At 37.4% G+C, this 16,138-nt stretch overlaps 1 protein-coding gene and 1 non-coding gene across 2 annotated transcripts in view; one reads left to right on the top strand and one right to left on the bottom strand.

Moving 5' to 3' along the window:
• The window catches only part of Avl9 (AVL9 cell migration associated), a 48,670-nt gene that overhangs the window by 14,242 nt on the left and 18,290 nt on the right, over positions 1-16,138 (top strand). The window contains exons 6-10 of the mRNA XM_038318736.1: positions 595-661; positions 1,710-1,750; positions 2,657-2,695; positions 7,569-7,638; positions 8,669-9,207. Coding sequence (XP_038174664.1) covers positions 595-661; positions 1,710-1,750; positions 2,657-2,695; positions 7,569-7,638; positions 8,669-9,207 — 756 coding nt within the window. The remainder of the gene's footprint in view (positions 1-594; positions 662-1,709; positions 1,751-2,656; positions 2,696-7,568; positions 7,639-8,668; positions 9,208-16,138) is intronic.
• On the bottom strand, positions 6,248-6,354 carry LOC119808519. The gene has a single exon (XR_005284456.1). It is a non-coding gene; the product is annotated as a U6 spliceosomal RNA (small nuclear RNA).

The raw sequence follows: 16,138 nt of genomic DNA, 5'->3' as shown, positions 1-16,138 counted from the left end.
ATAAATATATTATTAAATATATAAATAAAATATAATAATAAAAATAAATATTTAAAATATATTTGCGTAAAACCTTGATTATATAGCGAGAGCTGCCCAGCTACTAAACTCAAACTGTCCCTGAGGAAACAGTGACTAAACAACTAGTGTGAAACACAAGGGCTTTGCTATGGCACTGTGAATTTGAGTATCTGGTTTCTAGTTCCTGGTATTTTATTGAAGAAGGGTAGCATATTTTTTCTCAAGACTGGCATCAGTATACAGTTCTAGATCTGTCTTGGACCCTGGGGAGAATTTAGTATAAAAGCAGAGGGAAGGTAATTTATGTCCCTGTTAAAGCTCTGAAATGGCTCAGAACAAAAGACTATCCTGAGTAGCTTTTTGTTCTTTTTGCTCAGCTACTCTCCTGGTACTGTTCATGTTTACAAGAGAAGAAATGAGCTGAGTGCTGAAAACTAGTAGGTTACAGAGACCATGGTTGCTTAATTTAGTAGGTAGCAGAATAACCTATCCAGCTCTCTTCTGATCGTGTTTCTAGGAGCTTAGTCTCTAAAGTGACAGTGTAAGGTTCTAAACTCAGTCTGCATTCCACAGGAACTCTACGAGCACATGAACAGTTCCTTAGGAGGGGCCTCATTAGAAGGATCTCAGGTGTATCTTGGTAAGTAACTTGCAGGTCAGAAGCTATGTCCTCAAAGTTGTCTGTGGCCAAATTTGGTTATGTGTAGCTCTTCATGATCAGAACTGTTAAGCATATGTGCATTTCATTGAATATTATACAAATAATTAGATATTTATACAATCTTTGTATGGGATCTAAGTTCTTAAATTTGCTTCTTTTTTAAATACCCTCTTAGCCGTCTTATGAGATTGATCATTATCTTTTACTGGTACTGACAGTTATGGGCATTGCACACGTGAATTTCAACTTTTTAGAATGTACTGGACTTTTTTCTGTTAATGCTGATATGTGTAATTACCAGGGTAGGGGTGGGGTACTGCTTAGTTCTTGACTGAGATTCTTCAACTTGGGGATTTGTTAAATGTACACTATTTTGACAGCTCAAAAAATCAATTGTTGCCTGAGGTAGTCATTAAATATTCTTTTGTAGTAAGAAATGGTTGTAACACTATGGCAATGTGTACATTCTCAGTTTCCATTTCAATGTGAAGTAGCCAGTACCAGTGTAGTCATATGCAGAAAGTCAGCCTGATAGTCCTGTTATAAGAATGTGCTTATAAATTGTGTTCTCTTTTACTGTGGTGTTTGAAATGAATGATTGGAAAACAGTGTGATTCAGAAATAATACTATATGTAATACACTGACCAGAAGTCCCATTTAAATGACTGGCTGCCACTGAGGTGTAAGCTTCATGATTTTAAATTTCTGTGGTTTATTTTTGTAGACTGTAAGTGTTAGACCCAATGTCTAAAGAAGTATTCACTAATAATGTATAGATAAAACTGTATTTGTATTTCAGTTAATAAAATTTAAAGGCCACATTTGAAGTCCTCAGTGGATAATGTGTCTGACAGGGCATATTTTAAACATTTTCATCCTTGGGGAAGATTGTGTAAGACAATACTCTTTCTGAGTATATATGTATTTCACCAAGTATTACATAAATGTTTAAATATTTGCATGTTCTCATTTTCTTTTTTAGATATTCTCTTCCTTTCACATTTAGCTTTCCTGTTTACATTGTAGGTCTGTCTCCTCGAGATCTTGTCCTTCATTTTCGACACAAGGTGTGATAGAAATCCTGCAACTTGCAATGTACTGAAATGGGAAAGTCTGTTCTTGGGTTCCTTTCCTGTGAACTTGGGGCAGCATTACAATCAGCTGATGGCATAATTGTGGTTTTGCTCTTCTAAGACAGCTTCTGAACCATACAGAGCTGGAGGCCTCAGGAATATTTGTGTGGTAAAAGTCTGGGATTACCTCTTGCTGGATAGGGTTTGCTTTTGATTCCTTTATTCGCAGTCTTTGCATTTTCACTCAGTGTGGGTGGGGAAAAGTTGTTCCCTAAAAGTGGGGTTTTTTTCCATGCAAATTATTTTTTTCTTTTGTTCTGGTTTTTGGTGCCAGACATCATGATCTTTATTGTTAAAGTATATGTTTTCTAGGACATACACACATTAATCATTTATTTACCAAACCTTTATTGAATATTCATGTAAATGCTATATATCCCAGACCATCCCTGAACTCACTGTGTAGCTAAAGATAACCATGAATTTCTGATCTTCCTGCCTCCATCTCTGACTGCTGAAATTACAAGTGTGCACCACCATACATAGCTTAAAGGGTTCTGGGAATCTGAACACAGGGCTGTCATACATAGTCAGCACACACATTACCAACTGAGCCACTCCCCAGCCTCAAATATATGCCTTTTCAGAAGCTTTAAATTTTTCAAACAGAGATAGCACTGCTTCTTCCAAAAGAACTATTTCAATTAAAGGTTAAATGATTATCATGTTTCTAGAGGACATAGGTAATATTGAATTTTTCACTTCAAGTTCATAATTTCTCATGTATCTTAAGTACTATAATTATTTAATATTATATAACATGATTATATTTTATTAAAGAAAATGGCAAGTCATTAATAATAGACCTGAGTAACATAGCATTTCTTTTTCTTTCTGCAGGTCTTGATCCTGTTTAAGCTAATTCTTCTAGAAAAAAAGGTGAGATATAGAAAGATGAAAGAAAGAACAGATGTTTTAGCTTTTATTGACATTGCTTATATATTATATAACGGGAATTAATGATTAGAGTTAAGACATGTTTTGTCTATCAAATGAAACACAAAATTCTTTTCTTTACTGTCGTAAACATACAAATTTGTGTGCTCTTTTTGTTGGCAGTTTGATAGCGTATTCAATTACACTGTCACCGTAAGAAGTTTAAACTAACTTAAATAGAAAAGGAAATGTGTTGGTTCAGTCAGACTTGGTGCTTCCAGGGTATCACAACTTTGTGCTTTCTCTTTGTCCTACAGTTCAGTTAATTTTACTCAGAGCTGATCTCTCTTGTATACATGAAACTGCCAGCAGTAATTTAGCTGTTTGCTTTCTCAGACGTAATACCACATTCCAAACCATTGGATATGAATTTGTCCCTTCAGATTGTTTGGGCACATCAGGCAGCATGCCCACCGCTAAATTCAGAATTGTTGCCAAAAGTCTGCCCACGCTAATTGCTTTAAATTTGGGTTCCAGACAGCTCTTTTCTACAAAGAGACGGAATTTGGGATTGCCATGATCTTTGTAGACTTCAGGTCTATGAACTGGGCCTCATAGCCAATTCTAGCTTACTACTTACTTTTATAGAAGTTTGTTGTTTTTAAGATTTATTTTTATTTGTATTTATATGTGTGTATTTATGTTTGTGTGTGTGTCTTGTGTGTCAGTATGTGCACGTGTATACAAGTACCTGTGGAAGTCACAAACAGGACATCAGATACTCTAGCTGTAGTTACAGGGTACCTAATGTGAGTGCTAGGAATTGAACTCAGGTCTTTTGCAAGAGCAGCAACTGTTCTTAACTATTGAGCTATGATAAGAGTTTTATTGATAAACAAGAATACCTAATATTTGCTTATTTGTAGTTATTTATACCCAGTAGGAGCAGAGTTGACTAGATGTGAGAGATCATATGGCCCACAAAACAAATGTGTCTGATCCTTTATGGAAAAAGTTTTCTGAAATTCTGGTGTATTCTAATCAGAAGTTAGTCCTTTAATACAACCAGTTTTATAACCCATATTAACTGCATTTAGTGCAAATAAGGTAGAAAGGTTGTTGAGGGATCAGCCATGCACTATGCTTATATGGCTCATTACCTTAAGCCAATTATTCCTTTGCCCCAATAATTCTCCTACTAAGAATTTCTTTTTCAGAGTTAATCTGAATTGCATGCAAAACTACCTGAAAGAGTACATCACAGAACCACTTAAAATGAGTAGCTAATTGTTTTTTGTGTTGCATGTAACTCCAAATAATAAAAATCCCCAAATACTTTTTATTGTCAAGATGTTTCAAGGCACATTAGGTTAAAAGCTATCCAACCATAAGACTGTGATCCAGTTTTTACATTTTATTTATGAATGTCAGTGTTTTGCCTGTATGTGAGTATGCAATACATGTGTGCCTGGTGCTCACAGAGGTCCTCTGGAGCTAGAGTTACAGATGATTATGAGCTGCCGTATGGGTGCCACCAACTGAACCTGGTTTATAGGCCAAAGCAGCGAGTGTTCTTAATCACTGAGCTATTTCTCCAGCCTCTGTGATCCTAATTTTATAAACAAATATAGAGTCATTGAAACAACAAGGCTGGAGAATATAATATACAGACTTCTTAAGTTTTCCTACATGTTATGTCCTTTTTCCTTTTTTTTTTTCTTCGAACAGGATCTCTAATGTAGCCCAGGCTATTTGAAAACTCATAATGCCCCTACCCCTAACCTCTGAATCCTGGGATTAGAAGCATACATTACTACTCCTAACTATAATAATGTCCCTAAAAGCTGATTTCTTCTTTTGATTTCTTACAACTTTAATAAAATTTGTCCAGAAATAATGTAATTATAATATACTATGAAATAGAGAAATGTTTTGTCACTAGAACGGTTAAATGTCATTGTGGGAACTTTGGAGTGTGGATTTCTATTCTACTTAGGATCCCCAGCATCCATGTGAAAAACTGGCACAATAACATTCGCCTGTTATCTCTGTGCTGGAGAAAAGGAGATGGAAGGGTCTCTGTGGCTTTTTGGCTAGCTCAGCAAGCCAGTCGTGCGTTCCAGGTTCAATGAGAGACTTTGTCTGAAAGCATAACAAGTTAGAGAAGCAACTGGAAAAGATACTTGTTGCGTTCCGTCCTCCACACACATTTAGACGTCCTTGAGCAGCTATAAATGTGAACCACAAGATAAAGTTTAGGAACCCAGGCATAGGGACTGGAGTTAGATAACTCAGCAGTTAAGAACACTGGCTATTCTTCCAAAGTCACCAGGTTTGGTTTCCAGTACCCAAATGGTGGCTCATCACCATCTGTAACTCCAGTACAGGGGACCTGATATCTTCTTCTGGCCTTTCAGCAAGTACCAGGCACACTCATTGTTCACAGACATACAGGCAAGCAAAATACACATTAAGTGAAATTTAATTTTTAAAAATTCTGGTGATCTTAAAAAAAAAAAAAAAGACAGTATCACATGCTTGTAATCTCAGCCCTTGGGAGACTAAGGCAGGAGAATGGTGGCAGGTTTCAGACCAGCCTGGACTACAGAGTAACTACCTGAGAATTCACATCCTAAATGTTGTTTCTGTTGCACTTTAGCCTTTGCGTTTATTTCTCTGATACCTCTGGCCTATCCCATCAGTCTTTTAGTAATTTATCTTCTATAAAAATTGCAGTTTAAAGAATGGTAAGGAGCAGAGTTTTCAATATGTTTGTAAAGATAATAAATAACTGAGGGGACTTTTATTAACTTATAAAATGCATAGGCAATTGTTCATTTTCATCTAGGAAACAGTCAGGGATCCTATATTATCTTTTCTAGCTCCCCTTAACCTCAAATTGTTCTTTCAGGAGACCTCATGGCTCAATGGTAGCATCTCTAACTCCAAATCTAATTGTTTCATCACCTCATATTCTTTTGTTTATTCATTTATTTTTTTAGATCTATTTCATTTCTAACTATGTATATATGTGAGCATGTGTCTGAATGTATGAGTGCAGGTACACTCATAATTCAGGAGAGAGCTTTGGATCCCCTGGAACTAGAATAACAGGCATTCGTGAACCACCTGATGTGGGTGCTGGGAACCTAACTCAGGCCCTCTGCTAAACTAATGTACTTTCTTAACCACTGGGCCATCTTATCTCCCCAGTCCTGCCTCTTCCCCCCCATTTTTTTTAATTTCATGACATTGGCACTTTTTAATTGACTGTATATATCTGTGTGGGTGAATGTACAATTATGAGCACCTCCTGCATACTGAGGCTAACAGAGGGTATTGGATATCCTCATCAATCAACCTATTCATTCTGAGTCAGGGTCTCTGTTAACCTGGGGCTTGTATTTCTTTAGCTATACAGGAAGCCAGCAAGCCTCAGCAGTCCCCTAGGCTCTACCTGCCTCAGAGCTGGTATTACAGCACACAGAGGGTGCTGCCAAGCTTGTTACGTGGACCCTGGCACCTGAACTCCAGTCCTCATGATTGGCATGTTTTTCAAATATGGAATGCTTCATGAATTTGCATGTCAACTTTGCACAGGGGCCATGTTTATCATCTCTGTATAGTTTTAGTCTTAGTATCTGTGCTGCTGAAGTGAGTTCAATTGGCGCTTTTCAAGAATCTAGTGAGCAGTGGTAGCGAACTCCTTTAATCCCAGCACCTGGGAGGCAGAGGCAGGCGGATCTCTGAATTTGAGGCCAGCCAGGGCTGTCACATAGAGAAACCCTGTCTCAAAAAAAAAATAAATAAATAAATAAATAAATAAATAAATAAATAAATAAATAAATGGGGCTGGAGAGATGGCTCAGAGGTTAAGAGCACTGACTGCTCTTCCAGAGGTCCTGAGTTCAATTCCCAGCAACCACATGGTGGCTCACAACCATCTGTAATGAGATCTGGTGCCCTCTTCTGGCCTGCAGGCATACAGACAGATAGAACACTGTATACATAATAAATCAATAAATCTTTAAAAAAAAAAACAAAAAAAAACAAAAAATAAATAAATAAGTAAGTAAGTAAATAGTAAATAAGTAAATAAATAAATCAAAAAACCCAAAATAAAAGAATCTACAAGTATTATAGAACTAAATATGTGATTGATTTTTTTTCTTGTGGTTAGTTTCAGATTAAACATTTAAGCATTTTTAGCAAGATCAGTGATAACATTACTTCCAAATACGACACAACTGTTCTGTTCTGATAAGATGAAATTTGATCATTTGGTTAAGGTGACAGACCAACTTAATCAAAATTTATGGGACAGTAAATCTACCATATTGTTAATATTTTGTTGTCCAACAATCTACGATGGTCATTTCAGTGTCTGCTGGAGGTATTTTTATATTTATTTTTATTTTTAATTATTAAAACTTATTATAAAAAACTTTAAAATTTTTTTTAAAAATATGAAGTTAACCAGATCCAAAATCTAGTTAATTCTTTGCGTGTGTGTGTGTGTGTGTGTGTGTGTGTGGTTTATGTTGGTGTGCACACAGTTATTGTAGCATATGTATAAAGGTCAAAGGATAACTTTCGGAGGTAGTTTTGCTCTTCTACTGTATAGGACACACAGATTAAACTAAGTCCAGCTTACCAGACATCTTTATCCTTTGAATCATCAGCAGACCTCAAATTTTGCCTGAATTGTGGTGGGTGGGAAAGCTGATTTTGTTGTTGTAGTTGTTTTAAGTCATGACTCATAGGGTTTTTTTGTTTTGTTTTGTTTTTAAGTATTTACTCATATTGCAAAGAATCCTTTCTATATTATTACAGTCTTGTGAATGTTCTAATTTAATTTCATTTGAATCCATTTCAGGTTCTTTTTTACATTTCTCCAGTGAATAAATTGGTGGGTGCACTAATGACCGTGTTGTCCCTTTTTCCAGGTAAGAGAATAGTTATAGCTACTTTTGTTTAATGTTATTGGGGATTTAGATTTTTAGTAGTATACAAAGATAAACTCATTAGGGGTAACATTTCTGCTTAATTTTTCTTTTGGCAATAGATTGTTTTTGTTTTTGTTTTGCTAATGTAGCAGGTCTTTTTTTGGACCGCCAGATCCTGAATAATGACACAGAGACTTACTAATTATGCAAGTTTGACCTTAGCTTAGGCTTGTTTCCAGCTAGCTCTTAAAACTTAAATTAACCTGTTTATTAAACCAATCAGAAGGTGTCTTAGGCAGGTGAGGTAAAACAGTGACACATCTCACACAGTGTGATCAAATATCCCGCAATAAGCCTATGTTTTTTGTTAAATTTTATTATTTAGTGTTTGTCGTAGGGAGGGGGTGTTTATAAGCCATGGCATGCTGGTGGTCAGAGGACAACTGGTGAAGGGTCTTTTCTTCTTCCACTGTGTGTGTGTTGTGGGTACTCAGACTTGGCAGCAAGCATCCTTAATCTGGGCACTCATCTTAACCTCTTTTTTTGTTTGCTTGCTTGCTTGCTTGCTTTTCTTTTCCCCAAGATAGAATTTCTCTATGTAGTCCTGGCTGTCTGGGAACCCACTTTGTAGACCAGGCCAGCCTCAAACTCAGAGATTTGCCTGCCTCTGCCTAACAAGTGCTGGGATTAATTCATATACTGTCACACTCAGCTTTTCTTTTGTAATAGAAATTTCCATTAAAACGGGAGCAGTACAGCTTTTGAAAAAATTTTATAGATTTCCACTCTATAAAACATAATTTAGCTGGGCGGTGGTGGCACACGCCTTTAATCCCATCACTCGGGAGGCAGAGGCAGGGGGATCTCTGTGAGTTCAAGGCCAACTTGGTCTACAAGAGCTAGTTCCAGGACAGCCACCAAAGCTACAGAGAAACCTTGTGTGGGGAGGGGTACGGGAACATGATATATACCTCTTACTTTCTTCTAGATTACTAGAATCCAAGCTGTTCTTCAATATTTTATATTTTAGGAATGATTGAACATGGACTCAGTGACTGTTCTCAGTATAGACCCCGAAAGAGTATGTCTGAAGATGTTGGGCTTCAGGAAAGTAATCACCCTGTAGATGATTTTATTTCTGAGTCCACTTCTGATATTTCAAATACCAGCATGGGAACTGTCACAAAAATCATTTCAGGAAACCATGGAGGAGACACTGTCCTTCATATGGAGCAGCCTTGCTTCCAAGTAGAAGATAACAACAACAAAAAGCAAGAACCCAATGATACTGGCCGCTATTTGAAACTCCCACCTCGTCCATCTCCAGAGTCTTCAGAAAGTGACTGGGAAACTTTGGATCCTAGTGTTTTAGAGGACTCGTCTTTGAAAGAAAAGGAACAGATGGGGTCAGACCAGACAAACTTATTTCAGAAAGACTCTGTGCCCTCAGACAGTGCTCCAATTACTGTACAACCTCAAGCTAACACCAGGCAGGTAGTCCTGATACCAGGACTCATTTCTGGTTTGGAAGAGGATCAATATGGCATGCCTCTGGCCATCTTTACAAAGGTAAAATGCAGTATCCTTTATTGAGGACATTAATTGTAACTTTAACTGTTTGAACACATTTTTTGGCTCTAAAAATTATCCTTAAAAACTGAAAAATATATACTGACTGTATAGTGCTATTATATCTATGACCATATTTAAAACTAAGGGGAAATAACTCAGAGGGAAAGAGTTTTGAAGCCAGTGGGTAATAAGGCCAGCAGTCATTGCATTAGGTCTATTCTTGACTATTCAGACTTCTCTTTGAAAACAAAGAATGAACTGAAGTCCATGAACAAGAAGTCTGCACAATCCTGACTGAACTTTAAGTTTGTATTAAAATACTGTGCTTATAGCCTGTAGCCCTAGCTATGAAGGAGACTAAGCAGAAAACCACTTAAACCTAGAAGTTTAAGGCCAACTTAGACAGCATAGAGAGACAATCTTAGAAAAAAGAAATAATTCTAAAAGCCTCCATTTTAGAACAAAAAATGCCTAAATGTCTAATTTATATTAACTATACATACTTATTAAAATATATTTTATATACTTTATTTTGCTACGTATGTAATTATATCCCCAAACTATTGTTTTATGAAAAATCTTTCATTCCAAGTATCATGATGTATATTTGTAATATTAGCAGTTGGGAAGATCCCAAGTTGTAGGTCAGCTTGGGGTACGTAGCAAGATCCTATCAAAACACAAAACAAAGAAAAGAAAAAGAAAAAAAAACACCCAAAGAGTATGTTTGAAATAAATTGAGTCTTTGATTCAGGATCATTTTTAAACATCAGTACCGCATTGAAGATGACACAAACCAGTAACGGTGCCAAGATAAACTCTGGGACTGCTACATTTGAAATGGTTTTGTTTTTCAAATTATTCAGGAAACTTTTTTCCATTGCTACTTGTGAATTATTTTTCAAAATGTAACAGAAAAAAATCCATTCCATTTTTTACTCTATGCATATTTATTGTCCTGTATGCTAAGTATCATAAATTCTTGTTATCCTCAAAAGATAAATATGCCTTCCAGGTAATTAGAGCACAGCCTGGTTTTTCTGTATACATCACTCATCTTTTGTTCATGAAGTAAAACTTTATATAGAAAACAAAGTAAATGGGTGTAGTGGTTGAATGAAAATTGACCTTAAGATTCTCAGGTATTTTAACATTTGGTCTCCACTTGGCAGTTCTGTTTGAGGAAGTTTAGGTGGTGCAGCTTTGCTGGAGAAAGTGTGTAACTGGGGTGGGCTTTTGAGATTAAAAGCCTTGTATCATTTCCAGCTTTCTCTCTGCTTCCTACTTGCCATGGAACATGTGAGCTCTCAGTTTCTTATCCCTGCTACCTGCTTTAATCATGGTGTTTTATCACAGCAGAAAAGTTGTCCTAACAACTTGTGTGAATCTAAATTTAAAGTAATGGACTAATTTCTTTGACAATTTCAAAGCAATGTAATATTGAATCTGGCATTGTTGTTATTGATAACTTTTTAAAAAAAATTTTGCAAGTAAGAAGAGTTATCTGTTTTTTTAATTGATATTTATTGAGCACTACATTTTTCTCTGCTCCCCTCCCTGCCTCTCCTCTCCGTCTTCAATCCTCCCCCAAGGTCCCCATGCTCCCAATTTACTCAGGAGACCTTGTCTTTTTCTACTTTCTACTTCCCATGTAGATTATATCTATATAAGTCTCTTTTAGTGTCTGCATTGTTGTCTAAGTTCTCTGGGATTGTGGTTTGTAGACTGGTTTTCTTTGCTTTATGTTTAAAAACCACCTATGAGTGAGTACATGTGATAATTGTCTTTCTGGGTCTGGGTTACCTCACTCAAAATAATGTTTTCTAGCTCCATCCATTTTCCTGCAAAATTCAAGCTGTCATTATTTTTTTTCTGCTGTGTAGTAAGTACTCAGTTGTGTAAATGTAGCACATTTTCCTTATCCATTCTTCGATTGAGGGGCATTTAGGTTGTTTCCAGGTCTGGCTCTGACAAAGCTGCTATGAAGATAGTTGAGCACATGTCCTTGTGGCACGATTGAGCATCCCTTGGATATATACCCAAAAGTGGTATTATTGGGTCTTGAGGAAGGTTGTTTCCTAATTTTCTGAGAAATTGCCACACTGACATCCAAAGAGGTTGTATCAGCTTGCATTCCCACCAGCAATGCAGGAGTGTTCCCTTTTCCCCACAACCTCTCCAGCATAAGTTGTCATCAGTGTTTTTGATCTTGGCCATTCTTACAGGTGTAAGATGGAATCTCAGAGTTGGTTTGATTTGCATTTCTCTGATGACTAAGGATGTTGAACATTTCCTTAAGTGTCCTTCAGCCATTTTAGATTCCTCTGTTGAGAGTTCTCTGTTTAGGTCTATACTCCATTTTTTTTTTTTTTTTGGATTATGTGATCTTTTGGTGTCCAATTTCTTGAGTTCTTTGTATATTTTGGAGATCAGACCTCTGTCTGATGTGGGGTTAGTGAAGATCTTTTCCCATTCTGTAGGCTGTCGTTTTGTCTTGTTGACCGTGTCCTTTGCTTTACAGAAGCTTTTCAGTTTCAGGAGGTCTCATTTATTAATTGTTTCTCTCAGTGTCTGTCGTGCTGGGCTTATATTTAGGAAGTGGTTCCCTGTGCCAGTGCGTTCAAGTGTACTTCCCACTTTGTGACTGGCTTTATGTTGAGGTCTTTGATCCATTTGGACTTGATATTGATAACTCTTATGCAGGTCTACGATTAACATCAGCAAGCAGAGCAGAAATAAATACAAAATGTGCAGTTTAAAGTGAACCAAAAAATTTAATAATGCAGCCAAGGTTTGTGTTGAAAGAGGTAAGGAAGTTAATGCCATTAAGGAGAGGCCAGCTCTGCCCTATAATAAAGGCAAGGGTGCCCTCGGGCAAGACTCTACCCAGCTAAACTTCAGACTTGTGAAAGAAGACCTAAGGCCTTTTCTGCTTTTAAAAAAGTCTGCTACTGGAAGTGAGAGGTTGGCCTGAGGGTGAGAGCTTACCCCCTTCAACTGAGATTACTTAATGTGGAATCAGGTAGTCAGTTGTGATGCTGTATTATTATCCTGATTGACCATTGTTTGCAGTCCACAGACAGTGGCAATCTGGGTATGGGACTGACCTTATCTTGAAACCTAATTGCGATATTTACAGTAGTTCATCCAAAATAGATGATCTGGGTAAAATGTTGTGTCCCTGCTTAACAGGACTGTTACTTTTCTGGATTAAGATGTTCATCTTTAGGGAAAATACATGAGAAATATTTATTGTGCTCTAATAAAAATCCCTAGTCTCTGTAGCCATGGCCATAAAGCCTGTTTCAATCTTTCAAAATAATTTTTGATATTAAAACTATATCATATCCAAAAAAAGTCTGCTACTTAATGTAATTAAGGGGACCAGGGCCCATCCCAAACTGGCAGCCAAACTTTAGAGGCATGGGGGTTATAAGAGTAAAGGATCATGGGTTCTCCCTCCCTGGCTTTAGAGAGCTTCTAAGGCCAGGCAGCTTGTGGTCTGCATGAAGCTGAGAAAGTGAAGTCTGGTTTGGAGTGGAAAGCCCAAGCTGTTAGAGATGCCATAGCCATAGGGCATCTGCCAGGGAGAGCTGCATACAGGGAGTAGAACCATCCTAAACAGAGAGAGATATGTTACAGGCTGTAAAGCTGGAAGGGCAGAGCCATCTAAGCCTTTTGAAATTAAAGTTAACAACATCAGACATAGAGCTAAAGGATTTGATGTTTTCCCTGCTGGGGTTCAGTCTTGCTTTAGTTCAGTATTTCCTAACTATGCCCCCTTTTCTTCTTTTTGAATGGAAATGTATATTCTGTGCCAATGTATATCAAAAGCATATAATTTATGTTTTGATTTTACAAGAGGTTACAATTAAGAGATTCTTTTGAGATTTTATAAGAGACCTTAGACTTTTAAATAATGTTGAAACGTTGAAAATCTATGCTGACTTAAAATTGGACTAAATTCATTTTTACATTATGATATGACTGTGAGTTTATAGGGGACAGGGAGTGGTGGTTTGAACAAGGAATGCGTCCCATAGCCTCGGGTATTTGAGCACTTGGTCCCAGGTGGTGGTGCTGCTTGGGGGAAGTTTAGGTAGTGTTTGCTGGAGAAAATGCTTCTCTTGGGGAAGGTTTTTAGAGTCTTGCACCCTTTCCAGTTTGTTCTCTCTGCTTCCTGCTTGCCATTAAAGATGTAAGCTCTCAGCTTCCTGCTCCTACCACCAGGCCTGCCATATAATGTCACTCCTCCCCACCATAATGAACACTCATCCATCTAGAACCATAAGCCAAACATTGTATATCTTTTATACTATATACTTCCTGGAAAATGCTGTTATTCAGCTTCCTAAAAGTGGTTCCTTTGAATCAGTATTGAAGAGTTATCAGAGAATGCTCTCTTTACTTATTCTTTGGCTTTTCTGGGATTCTAAATTTATTCTTTATTAGTTTCTTGAATAAACTAAGATAGTTCTTAAAGCTGAAATCTGAGAATCTTGGGAGAAAACTTACACCTCACAAATGACTAAGTTCAGTAAGTAGTCACAAATTGTGCTTTAAAAAAAAACTTGAGAGAGAGAGAGAGAGAGAGAGAGAGAGAGAGAGAGAGAGAGAGAGAGAGAGAATAGATCAGAGGATGGTTGTAGAAATGTTTGTCTTTTACCATGTGGTTCCCAGAATCAGACTTAGCTCATCAAACTAAGTAGTAGATATATCTTTAACAGATAAGCCATTTCTCCAGCCCCTCAAATTATAACTTTAATTTTGTATGAGTGTTTTGTCTGCATGTATTGGTTGGTTGTTTTGTTGTTGTTGTTGTTTTGTTGTCAGCTTGAGAAAAACCTAGTTGTATCTAGGACAAGGGAATCTTAACTAAAAAGTAAGATTGGCCTGCAGGGAAGACTGAAGAGCATTTTCTTATAAATGATTGTGACCAACCCGCTTGAGATGCCATCACTGGGCAAGTGACCAGGGTTGTATAAGAAGGTAGACTGGACAAGCCACGAGGAACAAAGCAATAAGCAACATTCTTCATGGCTCCTGCTTCATTTCCTGCTCCCAGGTTCTTGCCCTGATTTCCCTCAGTGATGGTTTGTGACCCAAGAGTTGTAAGGTGAAATGAACCCTTTCCTTTCTGAGTTGCTATCGAAACCGTAATTAATACAGAATTGGTATGAGGTTCATGGGATTTTGCTGTGACAGACCTGACCATGTTTTGCGGAGGACAATAGAAGAACGTTGGAACTTAGGGCTGGAAAAGCTGTTGAGTATTCAGAAGTTAATAAGCTGTTGTGGGAGCTTAGAAATTAATATTGAGAGCACTGTGGACAATGGAGGACTGGCTTGTGAATTTTTAGAGGGAAATTTAAGTGACTCTTTAAAGACTGGCAGGTCTATCTGTTATTTTGAGTTAAGAATGTAGATCTGGTCATCTGGGGTAAAGAATCTAGTACAATTAACAAGAGGCCAGAACCACTAAAGTGAAACCTTTACTTTGCTGGGACAGTGATAGTGGTCAGCTGGAGCTAAAGAATTGGTTGTGTTTAGAAGACCAACATCGAGTTTGGCATAGTGGCACACGCCTTTAATCCAAGCCCTCAGGAGGTGGAAGGTGGAGGCAGGTTGAATCTCTGAATTCAGAGCAAGTTCCGGACAGCCAGGACTGTTACACAGAGAAAAACTGTCTCAAACAAACAAATATATGTGATAGACTCACCACTTTACTATGATAAGTAAACAATTTTTTCTTGATTTTTTTTTTAGCTTTTATTATGTGTTGAGTAAAACCCAATTTGTTGCTTAATCTTAAGCACTCCTAACTACAAATACTGAACCTTTTTGTCAGTAACTTTGGAAAATGAAATGTTCTTAAAACCAGATTGTCTTTAAGCTATTTTCCTTCGGGAGTTCTTTTACTTTTAGATTTATTTTTCTACATATAAGATTTTGCCTGCATGTGTGTGTGTGTGTGTACATGCAGTGCCTGCTCAGGCCAGAAGAGGGTGTCAGATACCCTAGAGCCCTAGAGCTTGGGTGACAGGATTATCAGCCACCATATAGAACCTGCTAATAGCCTGGGCTCTGTTGTTGTTTTTGTTTTGTTTTGTTTTTTTTTTTTGTTTTTTTTTTTTGAGAGGATTTTCCTGTGTAGCCCTAGCCGTCCTGGAACTCAATCTGTAGACTAGGCTGTCCTTGAACTTAGAGATTCGCCTGTCTATGCCTCCCAAGTGCTGGGAATCACTGGGCTGTAGCCATGCTAAGCCAGTTCCCTAATTTATAGTATTTGAACTTGGATAAAGATGATGCCGTGTCATCTTTACAGGTAAGTTTTATTATGTAGACGGTAGCGGTAATAGATTGCCAAATGTTTTTGACCTTTTCCTGAGAGCTGATTTATGAAATATGCAGAAGTAACAGAGGGGCTGAGGAAATGATGAGTCTAGAAGCAACTGTCAAGCAGGAGACCCATGGAGTGATAGGAAGTGAATTGTAGATACCAAGAGTGGTAGAAAAAAATTTAAATCATGCCTGTGAGCTTATGTTCTGCTGCTATGCACCTTAATGAGCAGAGAAGCACTGGTGTGGGGGAGGGTGAGAGGAGACAGAAGTATTTTAGGGTGTGAAAATTCAGTACTAGGTCTAACATTTCCCCCGATTTTGTACTGGAATCAGGCACGTCCTGCCATAGTTAGTGTCGAGCTGGCTAGAAAAGACTGGATTGCTTTTTGTTTAATTTCATATGTCAGCTTTTTTCTCCATTTACGTCATTTAGTTAAATCAGTTGAGGTTCTATAAAAACTATGATTAGAAGTTACTTCATTATAATTGCTATTTATCAATTTAAAGCAAAAAATTTTAAATAATGAAATTTAATTATCTCAGCCATGTTTGGTGGCACATAACTATGACCCAGCTGGTAACTGAG

The sequence above is a fragment of the Arvicola amphibius genome, chromosome 2 (assembly GCF_903992535.2).
Source record: "Arvicola amphibius chromosome 2, mArvAmp1.2, whole genome shotgun sequence".
NCBI lineage: Eukaryota > Metazoa > Chordata > Mammalia > Rodentia > Cricetidae > Arvicola > Arvicola amphibius.
This window is presented reverse-complemented; position numbering and strand designations above follow the sequence as displayed.